We start from the raw sequence: 27131 nt of genomic DNA on the forward strand, positions 1-27131 counted from the left end.
GGAATATGATTATGTCCTCTTACTTTCATTAAATAATTCTTTGCTCAATGTAAATTTTAAGGGAAACTATAAAAACCTATTGGCAAATTCTACCTCTGTCTAAATGTACCCCGGTATCCCCAATATAGATGAAATGTAAACCAGAATGTCTACAATTCAATTGATTAGTCAATTTAATATTTTATTTTGGAAAAGTTTGAGGTTGATCGGAGGACATGGTATATTTTAGAATTATATTAGGTGAGATTGCTGGGAATCTCACCTAATACCCTCCAAGTCTTAAACTTATCGATTCAACATCTCTGAATAATGGTTTCTGTTATGATCCTATGATCTTAAGTAACTCTCTAAGAAATTTTTTTTAAGAAAACTTAATTGCTACATCCAATCATTTAATGTCTATTAGAACGATTGGAACACCGAGGTGTATCATTCATTTGTATTTTTGGGAAAGGCAAAACTTGTTAAATATTATAGGCTATATAGGTCTCAATCGTTCATACTGCTAAAAAACACCGAATTCGCCTCTGTTTGTTTTTCTAATGTTTGAGGGATTAGGTGTTCCATTGATTTTGTTTAGTATTAGTTTCATTTTATTGTTGATTTCCAACCAGGGAAAATCATCTCGTCTGTAAGGGGTTACGACGAGGCAATTTTCGCTGACCGAAAATCAGCAATAAAAATGAAACCGATAAACAAAACTTGTAAAACGCCTTACATCTAACCTTCGAAAAGCCAGCAGAGGCTGATTTGGTGTATTTTTTGTCTCTATGAACGATAATGACAAAAATAGCACAAAAATTTAAGCAATTTTATCATCGACGAATGACGGATAATTTTGACTCTATTGAAAAATATTATGTTTGAGTATTGTAGTTTCTTGTTACAGAACGATTTTGTTTAAAAAAAAGTTGGAAGTATGAAAAATAATTAAAATGATTTTTCAATATGAGAATTTAAAAATTCGTGATATTTGAGCTTAAAAATTTAGCAAATAGCTGGAGACTTGCAAAAAATATCCTAGATTCCTTCAACCTTCTACTTTGCAATTACGTACAGACATAAGAAAAAAAACTTTAGATAGTCTGAAAAAAATATTTTCTTTATGGGACACCGGTGTTCCAATCGTCCTTAAAGGGTTAATATACAAATTTGGAATAGATTTCTTATGACTTAAGAATATGAACCAGTTTAATCAGTAGTACACTGCATGCACCTTAAAACTGTATGAAGAGGAGAATTTTCTAAGTTTTCTATCGTTTCTGCCTTCGTTTGATCTTGAATTAATTTAGTTATAATGTTGGGAGAATTAACCAGTTCACCTACTACTCTAAGCCATTATCTTTTAATGGAGACGCCTTAAAGCGGTCTTCAGACTAGAGGTTTAGCCCAGTTACCCAAGGTCTCATAATCCTAAATGGCAATCAATTTTAATGTTCTTTCAGAATCTAACAGGTCATTTGTCCTTAATAATCCAATCCTAAGTTAAATTTTCCAGAATATCTTGAAATATAAGAAATTATAACAATTAAGCCATAATGGCTGAGCCTTATATCCTAGACAGAGTTACGTCTTAAGCATTGGCTTAAGCCGAGAGAATGCTTAGTGGAAAATAATGGAATAGTAGTTTAACCATTATTGCGAATATAAATGCGCTAAGCCGTCTCTCGGATAATCCTCAGGTCTGTCGAGGCCCTTAGGTATGAAGCCTGTATAATGTTGCTGTGAAATACTGAATAAACCTTTGTATATGCATGAGCTACAAATCGAGTATACTGTAGTGATACTCACTTCAGTCTTATTTTTTCTCGTGCTGTTCGATTGAGAAGAAGTATTTGCGTCATGTCACTGTGTTGCTGCAAGCCAAAACAGGGCGAATTGGAGAACTTCAGGATGCATGGAAAAACCACTGGCTCCCTCTCATATGTCACTTCCCTTCCATGTGATAGAGGGGAAGTGCATAATGAGTGGGGAGAAACCGCAGGAGAGGTAGAGAAGGAAAAAAGCAACAATTGCAGCAATAGAATCTCTAGGGGTTGTTTTCCAAATAGGGTCTGTGATGTTGTAAGGCAGAACGAGAGATCCTACAATGACAAGAGAGCAAGTGAAAGAGAAAAATATGCAGAGAACACAGGGGAAAATGCATAGATTTCTCTATAAGTCACCCTATCTCTCAAACCATCCCCTTGGGGGTCTACCAACATATCCTCAATGGACTTTTGCCAAAGGAGTTTAAGAGAGAAAGGCTCAACAATTGTGAGAGTGTTGCTCACGATGAGAGAATACCATCCCCTCCATGAAATGTATGACCAGTTGAATAGCTTTATAAGGGGAGTGCGCACACGGGTTGGATTCAAAAGTGTTTCAGGGTTGGTGTCGTTCGGTTCGTAGTTCTTCTCTATTTCAATTTTCTATATATTCACACATACCAAAATATACTCCACAAAGCTCAGAGATTTTTTCCTTCTCACTGCAACTTTAATCCATCTATCAGTCTAGATTATCAGTTTCTTTCGCGATAATTCAAAATCTTAATTTAAAAACATAAATCTTTTGATCTGTTTTTCTCTCACAACGATAAAAAAAAGTAGTGAAAATCGCAAAATTTTCGTTCAAGTGGTGAGAAAATAACTTTGAAAAGAGGTTCAATGAACATTTTAAAGACAATTTCTTGTCTTGGAATAGACAGTTCTTAAATGTATCTCTTATCACTAGAGAAAAACTAATCAAGAGAGACAATTAAATCAAGTTTATAAGTATAAAAAAAATATAGTGTAGTGCAAAAAGTGATTGAGACACTTTTAAAGTTACTGAGAACAAAAATCAAGATACAGAAGCAATAAAAGTATCGACCAGAAAGCAATAAATTCGAGTGAAATATCTCTGTGCAAAGAGTGTTTGTTGAGCGCGAAGGGCAAAAAAAAAAAAACGAAAAAAAAGGAAGTGAAATTGATCCAAGGAATCGGTGAATTCCAAGTGGAGAACATTTCTCGATGGACGCAAAGGTTGATGAAATTCGATCCAAATACAGCAAAAAGAGTACTGCGAAGAATCCATGGCAAAATACACTCATTCACCATGAGACCATCCTTCGACTCCTGCCTACATTAATCTGGACAACTACGGCTGATATGGCTGAAAAAGTGCCAGGTCCTGGTATTCATCAGTAAACAAATTACACTTCTAACTAAAAAAAAACCTTATTTCTGAGGCAGTCCCTCAAAACCGACCCGTTTTGCAATAAAATCGCGTCTTTGTGACATTTTCAAAAGTGAATGAAAACAAGAGATAATCCCCTCTTGATTGTGGACGTAAAAGATTAGGAAACAATTTAATCCAAAATACGAGAAGAGATTTCTCCTAGAATGCCACGGTGTTTGATGGCCAAAAAATGGAAAGCCTATCCGTGGCCTGATCGCGAAGAACCGGCACCGGTTGTGGAGGAGGAAGAGGAGATCGAGATTGATGTTGTTGGTGACTCACCGGCAGCAGTGGCATCTACTGCGGCATCTGTGACGACCACTGGGAAGACCACTGTAGCTGTGGTGGCCTCCTGCTGGGGACCCTCGTCACCAACGGCTGGCGCCACGGCCCCCAGTCCACCCCCACACTCACCGGAAGCAACTCGTGGCTCGACAATTCTGTACAATGGTAAGTTAGCTATAGTTCTATAATGATTTTTTTTCTGTGAAAATATGACATAGGGGAATCTTGGGTAGATTCCCAAAGGGCAGTTCTGAACACACTCTTTCAATGTCTCTTTTCAAAAAATTGAAAACAATCAGAAATATACAAATGTTTTAAGAAGGAAGAAGGTAGGTGCAGATCTGCCAAATGAAGTGTATAAATCTACCCCGGATTTGTTGCGATAAGTAAATATAAACTGTGACAAACTTTTTTTAATTGATTACACAAACATTTTGTGTATTATTACACAGCCACACGTAATGTTTGTATATTTTTGGGTACAAATTTTGTATTACGAAACAAGAATCATTATGTTTTATCTCTTTTCCTTTCTCATTTCTATTTCTTCTCATTATTTGTATTAAATTTGTCTGAGTGAATTTCAGGTTCTAAAAATAATCACAAAACAGTTAAAAAATCAACTGTTGAACATTACATGAAGAGTTTAATTATACAAATAGTACCTACATTTTTTGTAACATTACTATGATAATTTTTGTACAACAGTAAAATAACGATCAACAATGATCGTTGATCTTTTTTACTGTGTAATGACCAGCGCACAATAACTTTTGTTTGTAAACATGTTTTCAAAAATTTCTATAAGAGTGAGCGAGATGACTAGATCTAGATCTCACTCACTCTCATTGAAATGTGAAAAACATGTTTACTAAACAAAAGTTATTGTGCGTTGGGCATAAGATAAAACATTAAAGCTGGAAAATTTCGTCGTAAAAAATATTTACCAAAAATAACAATATGAAAATCGTTTCTGAGATTTAACGGAAGAAACTTTCGAAGGCATGACAAATTTATACTAACCACGATGTCACATATAAGAAAAAATTTTAATAATCTGAACAATCTGAAGTACAAGAATGTCAAAAAAGATAGCAAGTGTTTGATCTTGCCTCGCACTCGCACTTTCCAATTGCGAACACAGCCGTACAAAGTTGGCAGGCATGGAAACTATTCGAAACTGCCCGAACCATAGTTGGCACGCATGGAAAATTGCTCGAATTGCTTTTCAGATGGTTCAGGAAACAACTAAATATAGGGGAAGGTGGGACTATTTTGATCTGCAAGGTAACAATATAGTACTAAATTTTCTCAAATATTTTCTAAAGGAAGCTGGGTCTTTCAATTATTTTATGTAGCTGTACAATTGTTTTGTAGAATTAATTACATTGCATTAAGGACTAATATTCTTCAGAAACATGCAAAAAAAAACCGTATATCAATATAGCCCCAGCTCCTCCTATCTTTCTATACATCATTTTTTTCCATTTGAAATTTAGCATTCGTCTTTTCTTAAATAATATTATCGTTACTTCCACTTTTAAAAGCAAGTGCCACTTCCCAAAAAACAAATCACACTTTTCAAGTTTCCATGAAAAAAAATTAGCAATAAAACTTTGGAAAGCATGCCTGATGATCTAATACCGATTATTCCTAGTATATGCATAACTTTTTCGTGTTATTGTTTAAGTTAGAATTGCTTCGTTATTTACAAGATGTTTAATACAATGTAATAAGTAAATAGAGTATGGAAATAATCTTAAATTCAGAAATTATTATACAACATGATATATTTTAAGCATTTTAAGTATACTCTTCCACAATCACACCTCTTTAGCAGAGGCATAAACTGGTTTTGAGTTTCACTATGACAAAATTTTGAAATATAATGATAAAATTCAATAATATTGTAAAACCTGATTTTAATAACGTAAAAACTAAACATATAGGATACAATATAAATTCACATAAATGAATAAAATTTAAAAATATGGGAATTTTTAAAAATTGACAAAAAGCATTGCAAAATAAAATCGATAGTTAATCATATGGGATATTATAAGGCACTTAATAAGCCCAAACAGAAGTAGATTCTGATTCTCCAATAGTGTCTTGGATAAAAGGTAAATGGAACTCTATTTGCACAAAAAATCGTTGAAGTTTGAAGAATTCAAATTCAATTTCGAATTTTCATACTAAATTTTCGAACAAGTTGGGGAAAATGTATCAAATATCACACTAAAAAGCTTGCAAAAGAGTTACTCAGTGATTATGGAGTGATTAAATACTGGGGCGAGAACAGTAAACGTCGTTGTTCAGTTTTTTTTCCTCACAACAATGTGAAGACCGTCACATTTTGACACTTGAGCACTTCGAAATTCGAACAGGATGTAATTTTTGCCACCTTGCGAAAGTATTAAGAAAAGAAAGTATTTTTTTGGATCTTCAAATAGATTTTCGAATTTTTCAAGATCTACTTCTGTACGGAAATAATGTCTCTAGACATAAATTTTTGAAGATATAAATTCTAGAAAACATTTTTGTCTTCTGAAGTTTGCAAGCATTGTAATGAATCAATATTATCTCACAAATTAAACTAATTAATAGTTAAATGGATCAATAATACACCGATTAGCATACACAAAAATACCAAATAGTACTTTGATATTTTTAACTAAATATCGAGCATGCCTCTTAACATTCCGATCCGGGGTGCTCTCCCCTTATAAATATTTTAAGGAATAAGAAAGGAAGTCTTTACTTCAATAAAATTATGGTTTCCTCAATATTGCTTCTAATCTAAGGCAACCTATAACATCCCAATGTCTAATACTTTTCGCGACCAATTTTTGCCCCAGTCTCTCCTAATTATTATTTTGAACTTAAAATATTCTAAATTTAAAATATATGTAGCTTGAATTTAATTTTTATCGCGGCGCAATTTATGAATGTATTTTTTGTAAAAAATTTTGGTATTAAACGCCACATTACTAGGTCGTAGGTTTTTTTTGTCCATTTAAGGAATATAAAAACGGAAAGGAAACTATAATGATTTATAGTTTATTTATATTTATAAATAATGATTTAGAAGAAACTATTCAACGCGACACATTTGTATAAAACACCAAATCTCTATTATTTGAATAATTCTTAAACGTATTAACTATTTTAGGAATAATTCTAAAACAAAAAGATGTTCAAAAAACGACTTTAAATTTCTAGAAATAGTTTTCTATTCGTTTTTTTTTGTCTATACAGTTTCTTTAACAAAATGCAGAGACTAGCAGATAGCATTGACATGAAATCAAAACCTTCTCAAAGACGCCCTTAAATGGCAACCCCTACTCAACAATTTTTCTTATTCAATATTTCATGTGACTATAGTAGCTTCTTGAGCCAACTTTTGTGGCTCATTGCAAGAAGTGGGCGAAGCAAAAGGGTGGCCTGACAATCAAGCAAACAAGACTCTAAAGCCAGAGGATATTCACTTAGACAAATTGCAAACAAGTGATCAATTATTGACCATTTCATGACTGCTCCCATCACTGACATACAAGACGGACGTCTCTCTGGGCAATAATAGCATCAAGCCACCCAACTCCAAGCCATTAGCAAATAGTGGATGAATTTTTGATTTTTCTATTACTTCACTCCACATCTCAAATGATCTTTCATGGTGTTTTCCGCCTTCACGAATCATTTTCCAGCGTTAACTCCTTTTGGGTTCAAAGTTTGTTTGAGTCCAAAGAATAGATACGTGTATTAATGATGTACGATGGCCACAAATAGCTATTCTATTGTCTATAATTTAGACACTGTACAATTTGTCGTGCTGAGGATTTTTTTTTTAAATACCATACCATATAGTCATTTATTGACTGAGTCAATAACTCACCATCTAACAACAAATGTTCAATTTCATTTTAGAAATAAAGAACGAAAATATGGCACTCTCAATTTCTGCTCGAACAGTATATTTCCAAAAAGTTCATTAAGTATTCATACTGGTTGGTAGAAAGAAAATTCCATAAAACATTGGTATTACGCTACCATGCAATTGTCTATGAGGTTCTAATTAAAATTTAGGAGATTGTTATCCACAGTTGATTAAAATAAATAAATTTAAAAAAATGACTTAGACAGAGTTTCTTTGGAATTTGAAACTAGTCTTTGATGAAAATTCTTGATTTCTACGAGATTTTCTTTTGTTTTTGAACCGTGAAAAAATAATAAAAGAAAATAATTAAAAATTAGGCAAATTGGCTGTAAAAAGTATAATCTAAACAACTGTTTATAAATTATTAGTACCTACACTTCACGTTGATAAAACATACAATTTAACCGTTTCTATTAGTGGTAAATATTTTCTGAGAAGCGGTGTGGCGCGTTCGAGAGACAACAGGCGGGCGGAGATGGGGTTTCTCCGATTGTGACGTCCTATGTGACTATGTGGGGTAATCCAAACCACCCCCCACTTGTGTGTTTGTCCATTGTCCCCTGCCTCATGCGAAGTAGAGGATTTGATGATGGCAAGTCCGCTTGCCATTGCTGTGGCCCGATTTTGGGCAAGACAAAATTATTTTTTTCTAAACCTCGAAACGATTAATATAATAATAATGCTAAATGTAAAAATAAATAATTCAGATTTAGCACAATCCGCGCGAAACCTTTATAATGTGTATCAGTATGGATTTACACATACTATAGAGGGTGTACAATAAGAAACTTTACCTTTTCATCTCTTAAAATTGTAAGATATAATTAGGGGAGCATTAAAAACGAATATAGTCGAATCTCCTAAACAATTTCTAAAGAAAATCACAAGTAGAAGAAAGCGCGCTACTTTCGGACAACTCATGCTTCAAACAATTCAATATTTTATCTATGTTCTTAACGGATTTGACCAATGGCTCTTCTTTGGAAATCTAAGGCATTGGGCATAGCTATTAAAATAAATATTACAATGGGTAAATTTCATTAAAACATATTGAAAAAAAAATGGTTGTTCGAAGATATAATGCTTTCCACTAATTTTCGAGATAACAAAAAATAATAATAATGATTTAGGGTAAGTGTGCCAAATTTCGACATAGTTGCATATAAGCACCGAAGTCCTAAGTTTGAAATGCAATATTTTTAATTTATATTCATTTTTTTTGTAACTTCCTTTTCGGGAGGGTTGTGTGGAACCTTGAATACTAGTTTATCATCTTTGTTTTCTTTAAATCACTTCCTAAAATATTGAAAAATTAATAAAAATATAGTCATTGCATTGGGTAGTATTCCGGCCACTTTGTGTGAAATACCGGCCACCTTTTTTCTGACTAACCTTTTGTGACACAACGGAAAGAAAATTTCAAAACGTCAAACGGAACGAGTTTAATATTTAGTTTAATACATTTACATGACCCACAAGCCCGGAGATCTTCCGTGTAATTTGTCATGAAGACCTGAAGAGTAGCATCTCAAATTTACGCGCAGATTCCCGTAGCAATTTGCCCTTCCTGAACTTTTCCAAGGCCTTTTCCACATTATCATTTTCATAGAAGCGATGGTTTTTTTTTCTATGGACATTAGAACTCAGGACTTCAAAAAAAGACATAAAATAAATAAGAAATTTAGGAAAGCAAAAGATGTTGCCGGAATAAGCAACACTACCTAACCGGAGAGACGCTCACAAAGTCTATACTTTTTCACGCGAAATACAGGATCCAGCTGGGAAATTTTACCCGAAATTTAAAGATTGATTCACTATTAACATAAACAGAAACAATCTTTAATGAAAACTAATCAATTTTCATGAAAAACAGCGAAGGAAAACCTTTCGCACTTCACCACAAATCACAAGACTGCTAGAAACACAAGTGATCTGTCACATTTTTTGTAAGACTCTTTCCACACTTTACAATGCAATTTGAATTCAAATTATACCTAAAATTTAACGGTCTTTGTGGTAATTTATCCTAATAAGAATAAATATTTAAAAGCAAAATGAATTCATTGACTTTTCGAAGATTACATACATAATTTTAATTAATTAATTTGCACCGCCGAAATTACACTCAAAGTGGCCGAAATTAGAAGATGGCCGAAATTTGGCACACTTCCCCTAAATGTGGGGAAAGTAATAAGGTAAGACACACAAACCTTTTCGCTTACCATTCTTGATACATCAAGGTTATTCTATGTCTGAACCAACTCATATTACCTCAAGCGCCTCAAGCCATTTGAGAATCGTATTGAAATGTGAAATGGATTAGAATTGTTATCAATAAATTAAAAATATCGTTTTTTTTTAATAAGTAATATTTCGTCTATTGATGAATATTTATACAATCTCACAATATGCTGTACTTGATGGGCAATGAATTTTTGGCATTGGGTGTAGGATTGATTGAAAGATTGATCGATGCAACGTTTGCCTCAATAATCGCTTAACCAGCAGGATGGCTTCTCATGGAAAATTGTCCCACACACAAAATCCTTTTCACGATGGAAAATTGTGGGGGTTCAAATGGGTGGTTTTAGTGTGTTTAGGTGTTTGGAACTCAATCACATTAATTTATTCAGTAAAACAGCTCTCTAGCGATAGTGTGGTTGGGTGTGAAATTCTGTACGGAGCTCCTCGAAGGCTTGGCTGGTGTTTTCTGTATATCTTTCTCCTCTATCCTCCCTTATCCTTTCTCCTCTCTCTGGTCTCTCTAATTCCAAATAGGGGAATTTGTTTAGCTATTTATGCGATAAATTGGCAACATGAAATGCTATTGGATTGCACTTTAAATCCACAATTTTCACAATCTGTCTCATACAATTTTCATCTAACACATTCTATAAATAGAACATACTTAGATATAGCTTTTATATTTTTTTTTTGTTTTTTTTTATTTTTTGAAAGATTAGAGAGGATTTTCAATAATTTCAAAGACAATGAACCAAACTATGCGGTTAATCTAAACTTTATTATTAACAATTGCCCGTCTAATACTATAAATACTTAATTAAGTACTTAATAAGTACTTAATTGTTAGAGGTACCTTAATTTTTAGTAGTACTAGAACAACTACTTTACTTTTGTTGTGTTAGGTGGTGCAATTGACATACATCAATCTAACTTTGAAGTAATACTTGATTTAATGCCCAGTCGATATATATATATATATATATATATATATACATATCTGTGTGTCTGTGCAGTCCTTCAACTACCTCCACAATTAAATATACGTATGAAGAAAATGATTCGAACCCAATGCATGCAAGAAATCCTTTTGCTCCACCTAAAGAGCGCGTTACACATGGAAACGGAAACAACAAATAGGGGCTGCTTCAAATTTATATCTTTACTCCTTCGACACAAAACAACACATTCACCCATCCCTATTGTAGAGTGTCTGGAAAATTGCTAACTTATTCGAGAGGGGTTCTTCAGGACGAACCGGGCTGAAGTCCAAAATTACCCGATGGCGGAAGCGCCGAAAGCAATTGAGTTTAAATTTCCAACCATATACAATGAAGAAAGGAAGATGGGCTTTCTTTATTCTAGAAGTGAATTAAATGCACTTCCTCTTTGTGCTTTTGGATAATTCTCCTGCCTGTAATTTATTCGTAAAAATTTATGTCGCTACTATTTCGTATAAGGAGAAATAATTAAATAACATAAAAATGTAAAATAACAATTTAAAATTTGAATATGGCAAAATTGGTACAGTGCGCCCTATAACAGACAGAAGCAACAGAACTTGTTGAAGAATGTGTGAAGCATTCCTTAGGGAAGCATCAACCCTCAACTTTTGTGTGTGAATTTACCCTTCTACAACTGCCGCTCCGCCCGTGAGAAATGACCGGGTGTTTCGGGAGCTTTCAGGATTTAATGATTCCTGCATAATCTCTTATTTTTCCCAGACACCATCGAAGGTATCTTTTAATCTTTTCAAAAAGTATTACTCCCCAACGGGGCTCATCTCGTGAAAACGAGGTCATGACCTGTGAAATGAAGGAAGTCACAAGGACGAGAGGATACTGTGGAAGTGACGGAATTAGTTGACATTTCCATTTTAAAGTTATATAGAGGGTGAGTACACCCCTTTAGGTCCGATTTTCTCTGTTCAAAATCGATTTTCCTTACCAACCATTAATTTGTGTGTCCGATGAAATGTCGCATTGCGACATTTCAGCGTTCTCTCCCCGAAACTGTGGCCACATTCGCGCTTTGGGGCCACCTCGGAAAAGTGGCAAAAGATGGGAGGCAATTGTTGGACTCCAAAACTTTTCATTTGCCATCCGCCGCTTTGCCTTGGGCGTAGAATTTGAGAAATTGAGCACAATCAGGCAGAACGAAGAAGTTTTAGATATGTTCAATTTTACAAGTAGTAATTAAGGTACACAGTTTTCTTGAAGTTTTAGTACAGAATTAATTTTACTTTTTAAATATATAGTCTAAATACATATATTATTTATAAATAGATATATTTGTTATTCACCCACAAACACAAATAAACTTGTTCATTGTTTTTTTTCTGTATCAAAAACTCCCTTTAGAAAAATTCTTATAGACTTTCTGCTTGTGATTCCACCCCCAAAAAATTATTAAATCTCGTGTATATTTCACTTAAAGTCCCTACTCTGTCGACATCAGAGAAGCCTCCCCCTTTCCGGGAATAATATGAAAAAGCTCACACAGTGGATGGCATTATGGAAAATCCGTTCATCTTTTATGTATTTTGAGACGACATAAGAGTCTAAAGTTTAAATTGTCTTTTAGACAGCTGTTGCATATTGCAAAGAAAAGCTCGAAATTGGAAAACGCATTATATACTTTCACATCTCTAGAGCAATTCCTCCATAACCAGATAAGCTCTTTCGCCAAGTGCGCGCCTCTTCCCGCGTCATCATCATCAAACTCTGTGGGGAATCTTTCTCAACCCTATACCTCAAACTTCTACCACCTAACCCCATCCTCGTGCCTTTCGGAATACGGAAGACACAGCGGGAGATGATTTTTCTTTCACTGTGTACCATCCGGCAAAATTCTCGACGACATCGCTTCACATGAAATTTCTTCTTTCAGTTGCCTTGATATTGGTGTGTTAAGGGAGGTTCGTGAAAGCTTTCATTTTTGTTATTCCTTTGCTTAGTATTATCATTTTTAAACATAAATAATATAATATGAGTGGGTTTAAAAATAAAATTGAATTTTCACATAAGTCTGACAAGATGAAAACATTAGGAATCTCACAAAATCTTGTGAAATATTGCAATCGAATTAGAAATTATTAATTTTCAGTTAAAATACTTTACTATGTAGAGGAAAAGAGGTAGCAAAGAGTCTTGCTTTGCGAAATGCTCGAAATCGTGACTTAGACGGTACACCTCAAAAGTAGTTCCTCATCATTTACCGTTTAACGGTTCACAACTGATTTATTGAACAGATTTAATCACTCAACAGATCACCCAAAATAAATTAGGAGTAATATATTTGAATTTCGCATAAAAAATAATTATCGGTTATGAACCGGTTCGGAACCTATTGGAACCGCTTCAGTTTTATCGGAAATTCCAAGACCTTTCCAATGAGTCCAAATATATGATACCATTCGGTTGAAAAATATGCTCCCTAGAGCCTTTTAAAACTAAACCGACCAAGACCGGTCAAATTGAACGGGTTAAGAACTTTTTAAAATGAACACATATTTAAATGGTACTATGTTGTTATGAAACTTAATGCATTTTTTTAAATATGCATGTAATATATTTTCGAGTATTTAAATTTTGAGTTTTTCTCATTTTTCAATACATATTTGTTGAATATCCTACTAAAAACCACCAAAAATGATCGGTATAGGTTTAGTGTTATTCAATGGACAAAACGTATATGGATAAAACGTCCGCCTAGGCAACCTTTGGCATATGCCAAAAAATAAAAAAAAATCGCACGATGCTTTTCCGAGCAATCCCGACTCATATATAATTTTATTTCTGACAAGGGAATTATGAAAAGGATTTTGAATTCGTGTATGGTCGTCATAATCTCAGTACTTTAGGAATAAAGAACAGTGTTCGATACAACCCCATGCTCGGTGGTGCCCCAGTTTCCTCTGTGTTTTTTTATATACATATCTAGCCGTTTTTCCGATTTTTCATTAATTAAAAGATTGAAGCATTGTAGTGATACACCCTGTATCACCTAAATAATATTTTATAAATTAAGCAATTTGTAATTTCTTAGAGTAAGCAAAATTTGTAAAGTAGAATTATGCCAAATATTGTAATCAGTTCCAATAAAGCACTCAGCTAAAGAAGTCGTGTCTCTTCACTGGTGTCAGAAGTGGCGGCTTCTGATCAATTATGATCAGAAGTGGCGGAAAAAGTGAAAATGTAAATGTAAAACAATCGAACTAGCTGGCACCTTCGCGAGAAAGTAGTGAAAATTGTTCCGTCAGTGACTAGAAGAAGAATAGTGTCTCATCCAGAGCCATTGGATAGTGAAAATTCTTATCACTCTGGAGCAGCAAGTATCACACGAAGGTGAAGCAAATCAGCTAGAAGCAGAAAGTCCAGAAAGCGAACTCCCGGAATTCACGGAGAAGAGTGCTGTTTTTCAAAAAAAAGCACAAAAACATTGCGATCACCAGGAGAACAGCCCTCAGATAGACGATCTGAAAGTGAAGAAACTGCAAATCCTGCCACGCCCTGCAATAATCGAGATATCGACTGGAACTCACCAGTTGCTGGACCATCCGATGCTAGGCGAATAAAATCGTCTTCAACTGCTCCTGAGGAGAAATTCAGTACGCCACTGAGACCACCTCATTTATCTCTCGGTGTAACACCGATAATCGAGGACATCTTGAGCCTGCCTGTAGCTTCAGCATCTGCAACACCTACACCATCGGCATCATCATCAGCAGCGGATTACAGCTACGACGAACTCCCAACAGTCTTCAACATCAACTCATCCACTCCGTCACCAGCTACAACAATAAGTACAAGCAGACGATCCCATTCATCTCCAGCATTTCCAACGTAAAGAACAACAATGGCGCTTGTACCATTCGCTGAGATCTACAGGGATATTCCTAAATGTTGTGGTGAGCCCAATATCGTTTCACATTTCATATCAATTTGTGATGGATTGTACAAAGATTTTATTGCAAACCAAACACCTTCCAAAGATCGCGAATTTGTGAGATTATTGATCATAAAACTCAGTCCTGAAGTTTACAGTAATTTTCAAGGGCAAAATATTACAACTTATCAGGAATTTAGATCAGCCCTTTTATCCGCGACAACTCCAGAGATATCTCTGATTGATGCACTGACAGCAATACAGAGACTATCTATTAATCAGAATGAATCATTGAAGGCATTTGGGAAGAGGGTGGAGGATGCTCTCCAAACTTTAAACAATTCTTACGCGTCTCAATTAGGTGGATCTCTTCCCCAATCCCTCAAAGACACCAATACAGAATTGGCCATAAATGCATTTGCGAATTCTATAAGGGATAATGACACGCGTATCCTACTATTGGCTCGGAACTTCCCAAATTTATCGTCAGCAATCCTGTTTGCAATGAGTCGCCTTAAGACTAGTAATCCGTCAGATAGTAATTCGAAGGACGATAAAAACCAATCGAGTTTCTCAAATCCGAGATCCTTTGGACAGGCATCTAATAACTCTAATTCCAACAGTAACAATAATAATGGAAGACAAAATAGGTCAAATAGATTCAACTGGTCGCGTAATAATTCAAACAGTAATCAAAACGATGGGCAAAATACCTCGAATTCTCAAAATTCAAGCAATCAGAACTCATTCCAAAATCGATCGGTTTCAAACAGCCAAAATTCGTCTCAAAATTCGTTTCAGAATCGTTCCCGGCAGAGTTTTAACAATTCTAGATCAAACATGAACGATAGACAAGAAAATCGAAATAATGAGACAACTGTTTTCATCCCTCGAGGAGGAAATTTTAACTCCACGGCTTATCCAACCGATCAGGAGTATTACCAAAATGATTCGGAAAACGAGATTCGGTCGGCGGGTCGCTTGCAAGATCTACCGTCGGCCGAGAGTCAGTAATAATTGTCCAAAACTATTTTATTTCAAAACCTCCTAACCCCCACGTAATACAAATTTACAGTTCGGTAAATCCAAATGTCAAATTATCTTTACTGGTTGACAATGGAGCTTCAATGTCCTTTCTGAAAGTTAAATCACTTCATCGTGATACCCCTGTAAGAATTTCTGAAAGGCACGTGATCGGAGGTATAACACACGGCAAATGCCTAACGTTAGGCACCGTAACAACAAAAATAGGATTTTCATCTCCTAAAGAGATAAACATTACTGCTAAATTTCACATTTTGCCAGAAAACCATTTCCCTTTCGATGGGATAATCGGACGCGACTTATTACACTTGTGGGATGCAATCATTTACATTAAAGATCAACGCATCTTTTTCAATGCATTTAAATTATCAATTCCGTTTATCGACTTTTTCTCTCTCGATATTAATGATCAAATGATCGATACACCGGTACCTCCTCAGGCACAACCTTCTATAATCGGTGAGGATAGTCCAACGGATGATGAATTATATCCTTCTGGTGACGTCCCAGAAAACTCACACAAAAGCCCACAAATTAATCAGATCACGTCGAAAGTCCAACATTTTTCTGATTCAGCAGAATGCATTGGTTCCAAAAGAAATGATGAAATTTGCCAAAATAAAAATTCTGAAGAAATTGAAAATCCGCCGATTGCGCAAATCTTGTCACAAAAAATCAGCTTACGCCCTAATTGTGAAACGCTCATAAAATTGCCAACACCTTGGAATGAAACTCTGCTATGTAAGCAAACTTTTTTGGATGATGATAGGAAAATTTATATACCGGAATGCATAATTTCACCTCAGCAAAATACAATTGATTTGCCAATTGTAAACAAAAATGACCTACAAATTGAATTACCTGCGTTTGCATTTCCTGAAATTGAACCTCTTCGACACTGTGATGTTTACAATTTAAACGTTTCATATGAAGACAATTTCTTAAATGATAAAGATAGAGGAATATCTATATTTAATCAAATCGGTATTAATGAAAATTTAACTTCGGAACAATCTCGCGCTTTAGAAAAGAAAGGTCAAGATGAAAAGATTCTAAATTTTAAAAGAATGCATCCTCCATAGGCCACTCTGTTCGATCGAGAACAATACAAATATAACTTTGCCGACCTTGCACTCTACAACCATACCTTTGAATCTTCCCCAATTGCCTGCTTCGATTCATGATGTAAGCGATACAGATGAAAATCGCGAACAAATTTTAACCAATCCACATCGAAGAAGCATAACCATCCATTAATAAGGACAATTTAAGATCTTGCGTATTACTTAACAAAAAGGTGTTTGATTGATCATATTTAATATATATCGTAAAATCGTAAAAAAAATTGAAACAAACTAATGGGGTTAATTTTAAATACATTATTATACTTAATCAAAGCTAATTTATAGTTTAAAAAAAATTCATTGAAAAAAAAAATTTAAAAAAATTTAAAATTAAACTTAAAAGAAAAATTTGTGTTCAATATTTCTATTTGTTTCTATTATTTTACTAAAAAAAAAGAGAAAAAAAACACTATTACTTTTTATGTGCAAAGAATAGCAAAAAATGTTAACTTTTTATGACAAAAAAAAATAATAATAATAATAACACTTAAATTTTTGTTCATATTATCCTTATTATTTTCGGGTGTGTCACACACCTCCATAAGGGGAAAGGCGTGTAGTGATACACCCTGTATCACCTAAATAATATTTTATAAATTAAGCAATTTGTAATTTCTTAGAGTAAGCAAAATTTGTAAAGTAGAATTATGCCAAATATTGTAATCAGTTCCAATAAAGCACTCAGCTAAAGAAGTCGTGTCTCTTCAGCATCTGGTGCAAAAGCACCGGACTGAACTTTATCTCATTATTATGATACGTCAAGTCAGAGTTCTCAACGTCTAATGGCCTCTACACACTAGAAAAATTTATGTTCATATTGAAGCTAATTCCCTATGCAGGAAAAACTCTTCAATTTGAACATAAATTTTTCTAGTGTGTAGAGGGCCATAAGAGCCGAACGCTCTTATCCGGAGGGAGCCAAAATCCCGAAATCCAAAATCCCGAATGTTCAAAATCCTGAAAGGGATGAAATTATATGGAAGATAATGTAGAATAATTCCCCAAGACACGGAAAATTTCTCATTGCCTCCAGCAAGCGCGGGTGCAATCGTGGGAGTAGCTTTGACACTTTTAAGAATTTGTGATTTTGGCTTTCGGGGTTTTGGCTTTCGGGATTTTGGCTTTCAGGATTTTGGCTTTCAGGATTTTGACCGGAATCCCTTTTATCAATTACACAACAAGACTCCTAAATTGATGATACATTGTAAGGAATAATTTGATATATTAAACTCTTAGAAATTATTTCCTGTACATTAAAGCATTTATTTTTCTCATGCCTTAGAGTAGTTCTAATGAATCCACACGAAATTTTCCTGCACGGAAAATGAACTTCTCCAAGATGCAAGGAATTTATGGGTTTAAAAGCAGGGCAAATGCAACACTGTGAATATTTGGCGTAGTTTTTTTTTTAAGAGGCAAAAAGGGGGTTACAATTGCAAGCATCAGTGTAATCCTGTCGAGTGATAAAAACCATCCAATCCACCCGCCCCAAGTTTTCTATGGGAGTAAGGAAAAAGGCAAACCATCCTTTCGCCGCCCCTGATTATCTGGTACATTGCCAAGTTTTCCCAGGAGCGCGAGTTATTGCACTCCCCGAGAGTGACAAAAGCCTGGGGAGGGATTGCAATGGCTTGGGAGAGAGATAGAATTCATTTCTGTGTCGCAATGCACCATTCAAAATGATATTTATACCCTGTGCCATGCCCCCTGTTCTTCTTTCACTCTCCTTCTATGTGTTTTTTTTTAAGGGAAGGGGGACACCCGACTTTTTAAAGTCACTGTTTCCTAGGGTGCCCCATCTTGAAGAGTTGAGCAGATGGGTGGGAATATTCCCACCCAGGAAGAATTCTCAAATGCAACATTCTCAGGCGTATCATTCGCCAAGAGAAATGCCTTTGTTGAAGCTGTGACTGGATGCTCGCAAAAATTAAATTACTCTTGATATCACTACTGTGACAGAATTGATGGTGCTTTTCTATTCACCTACGTAAAATTATATTAATTGTCCCACTGATGTTCATTAACCTTTATTTTCGGTCAAAGTTCACTTTTGGTTATTTTTATTTTTGGGATTGACTATAGTTCCATGGACAGAATTTCAACTGGTTTTAAAAACCTCAAAAATTGAGTTCTTTTCTGATATCTTCATTATACATAACCCAGATGACATGAGTTTGTTTCACACACTTATTAAACCGATAAAAATACAATTTTTGGTTTTTCTTAAAGTAGAATATTTATATTATGTTACTGCGGTGATTAATTATTATGGAAATAAAAATATAAATTATATTTTAAGTGGATTTATCGGAGTTAAATCGGTCGCGGCATCCGAGTTTTGCAATTGTCGGAGTTACATGGCTTTACTATATTGTTCTGTTCAAATTACATTTCTCAAAAATCATATATTTCTTCTCAAATGTTTAGTGCCATTACCGATGTTAATTTAATTCATATTTGATTATAAGTATATTATAAATTAAAAAATCGAAAACTCAACAATTTTAATTAATATGCAAAATATGTTGCAAAATAATGAACATATTTTTTTCATTTTTTAACTCTTTTGCAAACCAAGTTGATCATTTAAAAATATTATATTACACATTTCGGAAATCAAGTTAATGCTTATTGCACACATATTATTACAATGCTCTTTACAAACTATTCAGTTACATAGTTTTCCCAGAAATATCCTGCCACACAAATTTCCTGTGACTCTCCGACCATTTTCATTTTGGTGTGGCTTGCAGAGAAAAATCCATATCTTGGCAGCTCCTTCTTCCCGGAGACTGATTTTCTTGGCACACTCAACATCAGACAATTCTCCGGCAGGAAGTAGTGTTTACAAATTTTCCAAAACCACATGTGCACATTCTCTCTCTCTCACTCACTTAAACTCTTTGAAAGGAGGAAAATCAATAATTTCGCCTCTCGACACTGGTTGATGCCGCGCAACAAGGCGATTTCTGTGACTCATACTTAAACTTGATGATTTCTATAAAAAAAAAACCTGTTCGAATAGTGATTTGAATGATTGACTTCTTAACCATATAAATATATAGTATTATTTGATAAGAATCAATTTGTTTTATTGTTATTTTTGATAATTCATAATTTTATGTTTAACTTACATTTTGGATGTAAAATATCGACCAGGATCGCTAGGACAGTTTTATAACACAGATCTGTCCAAATTTAAATCTATCTTAAAGGGAAAGATTTTGACACCGATGTAGAATTTGGTTGAGGTTTTTTGTTCTTTTTTTCTAAGCAGTCCCTTCCTAGCGTAATGACAAAAATATGGAGCATACAACTACATAAATATTTATTATCAGTTGAGATCAATGCAACTGGTTCGGATATTTCAAAAGCTTTGAAAAACAAATTAAATTTGATCAAATCGATTGAGAAATAGGTCCCCATTAGGAAATTTCAAATGTGACATTGAAGAACTCAAAATTTAACTTACAAAAGAGCAATTGGAACTTTTTATAGGATTTGTTCTACAAAATCTATGTATAAGAACCTACCCTGAAAATTTCAAGTTAAGCGGATAAAAAATTCTTCACTTCTACTGATACACAAGGTGCACCTAAAACAGGGGTGGCAAAGCCTCCCAGGTTTAGCGAAGTTCTCGAACTCGTGACTTAAATGCTATACCTCAAAAATCAAGGGGTAACTCTTTCCCATTTTTTCTGACAAGGGTTTCTGGTTTCTCGGGTTTCGCGATGCAATTTTTGGGTTTCTCGGGTTTCGCGAAGCGTTTCTCGGACAATTGACGAGGGCTGCTCAATATGAGTTACCCCTTGTCAAAAATACTTTCGCATCATTAACTGTTTACCGGTTATCAACCTATTTAAACCGATTCACAAATTTCTCAAAAGATCCACCAATATAGCTTTAAGAGTAATAGAATTCATTTTCGGACAAAAATTACTTATCGGTTTATAACCGGTTCATTACCGGTTCACAGCCGATTTAAACCGATATATAAATCACTCAAAACATTGCCCAAAATACCTTTGAAGTAATATAGGGGAAAGTGCCCATGCTTTGCGCCGTCTCAAGCTTTATAATGACTAAATTTTTTCTAAGTTTCTGAATAAATGTGACTCCGCAATATTTTAAAATCAGGACAATTTCCTCTAGTTTTTGAAATATGGGTGCGATTAGTCATATTTATTGAAAAATATAGGAAAAATTTAGTCACTAAAGCCTTGGACTGCGTAGAGCATGGGCACTTTCTCCTAATTGAATTTCAGATAAAAATTAGTTATCACTTATGAACTGGTTCATTACCGATTCAAAAACGATTAGAATCGGTTTAGTGTTATCAAAAATTCCAAGACCTTTCCAACGCTTTCTAGACACTATTTAAGCTTTGATCTTGAAAATCTGTTATTTTGAATAATTCACCGGTATTTTCGTACAAAGATTTAAATGTCCACCTGGATAATATATAAAACATATCCAAAAGTGAAAAGAAACACACGACGTGTTTCGAGGTATCCCAGAAATACATGGTTTTGTTGAGGAAGGGGACGGGAGAAAACGAGGAACCTCTTAACGATCCTTGGGTTGACTTATGTGTGAGTCCTCCGAAAATCCGAAGTCTCTATCTCTAACCGTTCAGCCTTTAGAGATGGCGACAGTCAGACAGACAGACGGACAAACAGCGTGACGACAGTGACGACAAAAACTCGAAACTTTATTTCAAAAATTCTATCCTTAGTACGGTAATACGTAAGTTGGAATATGCGGGTTATACATTACACATTACACTCCTTTTTTTTTAAATTCCAAGTACAAATTTAAATTACAATGTCAAAAATAAGTGTCTTCTACAATTTATATTTCTAAGGATGCTGTAATAGACCATTTATGTTTCTAACCTTGTGGATCTCTCCAGATATCGATTATGAAAATTTACATGGCAAAAAGTGTATTTTTAAAAAATTAAAAAAAAATCATGGGTATTGGGTGTTATAAATAAATCTGGATGACTTAAATTTTATTTAAATTGATCAATGGAGATATATTCTGAAAGGCTATTGAGCTAATCTTTTGTTTATAACTCACTAACCGAAATACAGTAGACTCTCACTCAATCGGCTCTTTTTCAATCGGGCGTCAAATTTTTTTGACAATTTTCACGTTTAATTATGAAGCTAATTCGATCAAATTCGCTGTAGTTCTTCCTATTTTATCGTGATTCTTTATAATTGAGCGCTTTTTGTGGAATTTACAAAGGTTTTGACGCCCAAATCTATCGATAAACCGGATGACATTTTGCTTGAAATGCCCATTTGAGAGAGAGTCTACTGTATTTCGAATACATGCTGATATTGCCTAATATAAATTAGATTAGATAGAGTAGAAATTTGAGAGAATTTTTGAATAAAATTAAGTAAGAGATTTTGCATGCCTTTCCCTTTCTTGCTAAATGATAGATATCAGAAAGTGAGAGATATTATATCGAGTTGGTTGCTAGAAAAATACCCTCTCATAAATCAGCCAACGATTTTCATAATTCCGCCCACTTTTTGTAGTTTGGATAAGAAATCACACAATAAAAGAAACTATCATAAACGATCATAAAACAATAATCACCATAATATGCACATTATGTGCAAATGTGGCTTTGGACTTAAACATTACCCTTTATAAAATTTATATTAAAAAAAATAGCAGAAGTCGGTCGGGTCATTTATGTATTGAAATTCACTGTAGAAAATTGAAAATTCCACTTCAAGCGAGAAAAAATTAAATATTCTGGAATAATCTCTCAGTGTACTTCATTAAATGTTTATGCTCCCTACGGGAGGTGCGACTCTATGGGGATGAGTATGGCGCGAAGGAGAAAATCCACGAATTCAACATTTTGGCGGTGGGATTTACAGCAATTTCTCTTTTGTTGGCGAACTAGGGTAGAAATATACGCATTTGCACAAAACCGGATGGAGTATTTATTCCATGGCACTTTTTATAGGGATGCTGCCCTCCATTCAACTTCTGGCCACGCTGGTGGCACACAAAATGCGGAGAATTCGGTGTGTGGCGTCTGGTCTGAAAGTTAGAGATTATACGCTATGCCACATTTTTCATCATTAATGTATTATTCTCGCATTGGTTCATACACGATTCTCACACCGTGTGTGCTGTATGAGCTTTAAAGTGAGGGACCTAAAAGCTTGAGCTATAGAACCCCTTTTGCGAATGAAATTAAATCTACAATCCCATAGAAGCATAAATGCCAGGATATGTATACTCGGTGGATATAAATTAAATTTAGAATTATCATACCAGACATTCTACCTTCTCTATTTTCCACCTTAATGTTACCCCGCTGAAAAAATTATGCCGTGAAAATTATACTGAAGAAAAATAATTCTTTAAATTCGCCTCTTCAGTTGATTATAATCAGCCACTTTTGCTTTGTAAGAATATAAATATAGAGATATTTTTTTTTAATAAAATACAACTCTTTTGGGATCACGAAACAAATATTTAATCCTACAAGATCAAAATAATTCTCATTGAGAAACCCCTTGTGTGTGAAAGTGCGAAATAATAGAGAGTCATATAGAGGATGAATGCGCGAGATTTCCACTTTAGATTTCAATCAGGGCGTTTGCATTGTTTTGCACCATGACATGCACTAATTAAACGTGAAAAGATTTTCATTACGACAGCACAATGAGTACCTTTCCGTGTCAATATGAAGGTGATTTAAGCTTGGGAATTTTCAGGGGCATAGCCTGACTTTTTCTTCGCTGAACCATATGAGTGGAAATTTGGCACACATCACAGGCCAAGGATGATGATGTGACTTAGAACAATGTGAGCACCCTCCATCATTGGCCCAGGGGAAATAGTGAAAAGAAACTTTCTACCATAAATAATGTTCATTACATGCCGCTATAACATGTGTTCAGGAGACGGGGTTACAAAAAACCATGAGCTCCAGGAGCTGCCGTCTCATTTGGAGTTTTTGCAACAAAAAAAAGCTCCAATTTCTGCACACTGAGCAGATTTTATTCATGCTTTTCATTTTACAAAATTCCACATATATACCTTCCTTGAAAATTACGTCATTTAAACCCATCTGTACAATTTTGAAGCTACTCTCTGTGACTTTCAATCATTAGACTCATGCTGCATGCACTGAGAGAAAAATGGGGGTGTGATTAACATTTTTATCTCACAACTTTAACACTTTTATGGCCTCTACACACTATAGAAATTTATGTCCATATTGAAGAGTTCTTCCTACACAAACGCAGGGAATTTGCTTCAATATGGACATAAATTTCTCTAGTGTGTAGACGACATTAAGGTGTAAAAATATATCAACATTTTTAAGGTTAATTTTACATCTTTTTAAGGATAAAATTAATATGAAAAAGGGTAAGTTTAACCCCTAATACACCTGAAAAGCATAATATTTACACCGATTTCGGATCAATACTACAGGGTAAAATTAACATTTCTGGAATGTTATTTTAACTTTTTCGGATTTCTCTCACTCAGTGTGGGACTTTGAATATTGTACACACAGCTATAGACGAGGAAAATGAGTATCCGTTTTTTGTTCATTACTGAACGCACTTTTTCTGTCGTCAGAAAATATGTGAAAGGGGTAATTCGTATAATTTACCATTATACTACATATAGACTATAGAGCTTACTACTTAACGATGCTAATTGGATTTAAAATTTTTCATTCAAAAATTTGGATTAAAAATTTTCCTTCGCTGTCATTATTATGTTTATTTATTAAACAACAACTACACTTAATTGTTTAATTTAAAGTTGTTGAATTTCAAGATGGTGAATTTCGAATTGTTAAATTTAAAAATTGTTGAATTTTTATGTGTAAACTCAAAAATTGTTGAATTCTGTTGATTGTTGAATTTTCTTTTCATTTCGAAGATTTTGAATTTTTTTTGCTTTTTTAGACATTTTTATTGGTTTTTCCTGTACTCGGAATCCCCCCTAATGCGAAATGATTACATATGATGCTCGTATCTTCACGATATACTTATTATGCATATAAATATTTGATGTTCTATATGACTTTTGCCCAATGAAAAGCATCTCGACTGAAGTATAAGTCTTAATTGGAAATTCAACAATTTTTACACAACTTTTTTCAAAAACAAAATTCAACAACTTTGGTTGAAAGGCTTCACACTATAAGTGTTAAAAATTATGATCAAACAAATTTGTGTATTTTTTCACAATATAATAATGTGAAAAACTGTAATCATACTATAATAGTGGTAATTTTTAGAATTTGTCAAACAGTTTTAATTCACGAAACATTTTTGAAAAATTTTTATGATTTAACAGTAAGAAATTTTAGACAGATCGCAATTAAATAATTAATTTATCCGATTTCATACTATTATAGTGTTAAAATTTTACACATTTTCAAATTAAACAACATTGTTGAAAAATTTATATAATAGATATAATAGAACTATAATAGTGGTAATTTTCAATCACGTGACAATAAATTACCAAAATGTTGTGTATTTTTTAAACATTTTTAAATTAAACCACCTAAATTTTCGATTTTGCATTATTATAGTAGTAAAATTTTACACATTTTTTTTTACTGTGTACGGCTGGCCTAAAATCGTTTGCAAAGTCTACCCGCATATCCTGAAAAGCTCAGGTCTTTTTTTTTGGCCGCATTACTTCATTTTGAAGTTCAGATATGGAAAAAAATAAGACAAAATATAAAAGTCTGCATTTGGCAATCCTTTGGTCCCACTAGCTCTACAAATGGAGCAAACTAAACTTTGTATTTATTACTTTATCCACAAATAATAATACATCTTTTATCAAAAATCAATAACGTAAATAATTGAGTTAATTAAGAGACTATTGCGCATTGGGGAAAAGTTTTTTGAGTAACAAGTTGACACAAGTTTTAAAACAACTCTTCGAGGACCTAGGCTTTGGTATTACATGGAAACATACATTCTGAGGATTTGTATTAAAATTTACAAAATAATATACAAGCTCACACATTTTACACATTTAAAAAATACACATTTTGGTAAAATTTGAAACAGAAACTAGTGATAAGAAGTTCAGTTTGTTGTGAGATTCTTAACTTAAGGCAACTCGGAATACATGCGAATTCGATTTAAATCTGAAATTGAGGCACGTGATGCAGCAATTGCGAGTCAAATACGTAAAATAAGTGAGTTTAGCATTAAAAAAAATAGGATTGAGGTGAACTGACAGAAAGATCACATCTGGGTGACACGTTGACAAGATCTTGATCTTATCTATCATTCCAGGATTGAGATGATTGAGCATTTTTGAACTTGTTTTTTCTTGCCTAAAGCTTCTTGAAACGAACTTAAACGTTAAGTTTCTCTTGTCCAAATTTGTGCCATAGGACTCAACTAATAATTGTTCTGGAACTCAGGGGCAGGACATTTCCTATGTTTTCCATATGTTTCTAGCGAGCCGAAAAAACTTTTGAGTTTGATAGCTGTTTTCTGTCATTGTAGAATGAATTAGTAAAAAAATTTAATAAAAAATAAAAGCCAATTTAATAACGAAGAGCCAACTGAAAACCCCAAATTGGTAGCCTACGTAGTTTTGGAGATATCTCGTGAAATGTGTACGAAAACAGGGAAAAATTTACACTAAACTGGTCGCATTCTTCAGAGCTAATGTCACCCCCCTGCTAAAACTAAAAGATGAATAGTATTTTTAATATTTTTGACCGTAAGAGGTTTTCTCTTTTTATTCTTATTTTATTTAATATTGGTGACTATACAAGTGTTGATTTGTTTTTTTTTCTCAGAATAGTAGAAAAATACATTTTTTTTGACAATTTCTTGAATTAGCTAACAAATTATATTCTTCCGATATTTATAACTAAAGTTATTCGGATTTTAAAGTTTCACTAAAAATAATTGAATAAAAAAGAGGTGATAAATGTACCCGGCTTTGCAAAGTGCTCGAAATCGTGCACTGGTAAAAATAAAAGGATCAAATAAATCTAAATTTTATCCTTTTGCAAAGGATGGATCAAATTAACATATTCTATTATGCTAAATGTGCATTCAAAGTTCGAAATTTGATCCATACTTTGCAAAAGGATCAAATTTGGATCAATTTGATCCTTTTATTTTTACCAGTGTAGCTTAGATGATATAGCTTAAGATTTAAGAAGATTTAAGATTTGTCTATGGGTCGATTATATTCCTTGCGGAACCGCTGCACCCAGGCCACTTATTTGGGCCCATTATGCACTCCCCATTCTCCTGTTCTATCTTAACCCCCAAGGCGAGTAAACCTGCTCCATATAACAGTGCTCTGTGTGCGTTCTGATACACACAGTACCGCTTTATATCACGGTAAACCAACCTTGGTTTGTGGAT

The 27131-nt window shown here is 34.0% G+C and overlaps 1 protein-coding gene across 1 annotated transcript in view; it reads left to right on the forward strand.

Moving 5' to 3' along the window:
- The first annotated feature begins 2344 nt into the window (after positions 1 to 2344).
- The window catches only part of LOC129801443 (protein escargot), a 47599-nt gene continuing 22812 nt past the window's right edge, over positions 2345 to 27131 (forward strand). Inside the window, exon 1 of the mRNA XM_055846500.1 lies at positions 2345 to 3651. Within this exon, the coding sequence (XP_055702475.1) occupies positions 3366 to 3651 (286 nt within the window). The 5' untranslated portion in view covers positions 2345 to 3365. The remainder of the gene's footprint in view (positions 3652 to 27131) is intronic.

The sequence above is a fragment of the Phlebotomus papatasi genome, chromosome 2 (genome assembly GCF_024763615.1).
Source record: "Phlebotomus papatasi isolate M1 chromosome 2, Ppap_2.1, whole genome shotgun sequence".
NCBI classification, from domain to species: Eukaryota; Metazoa; Arthropoda; class Insecta; order Diptera; family Psychodidae; genus Phlebotomus; species Phlebotomus papatasi.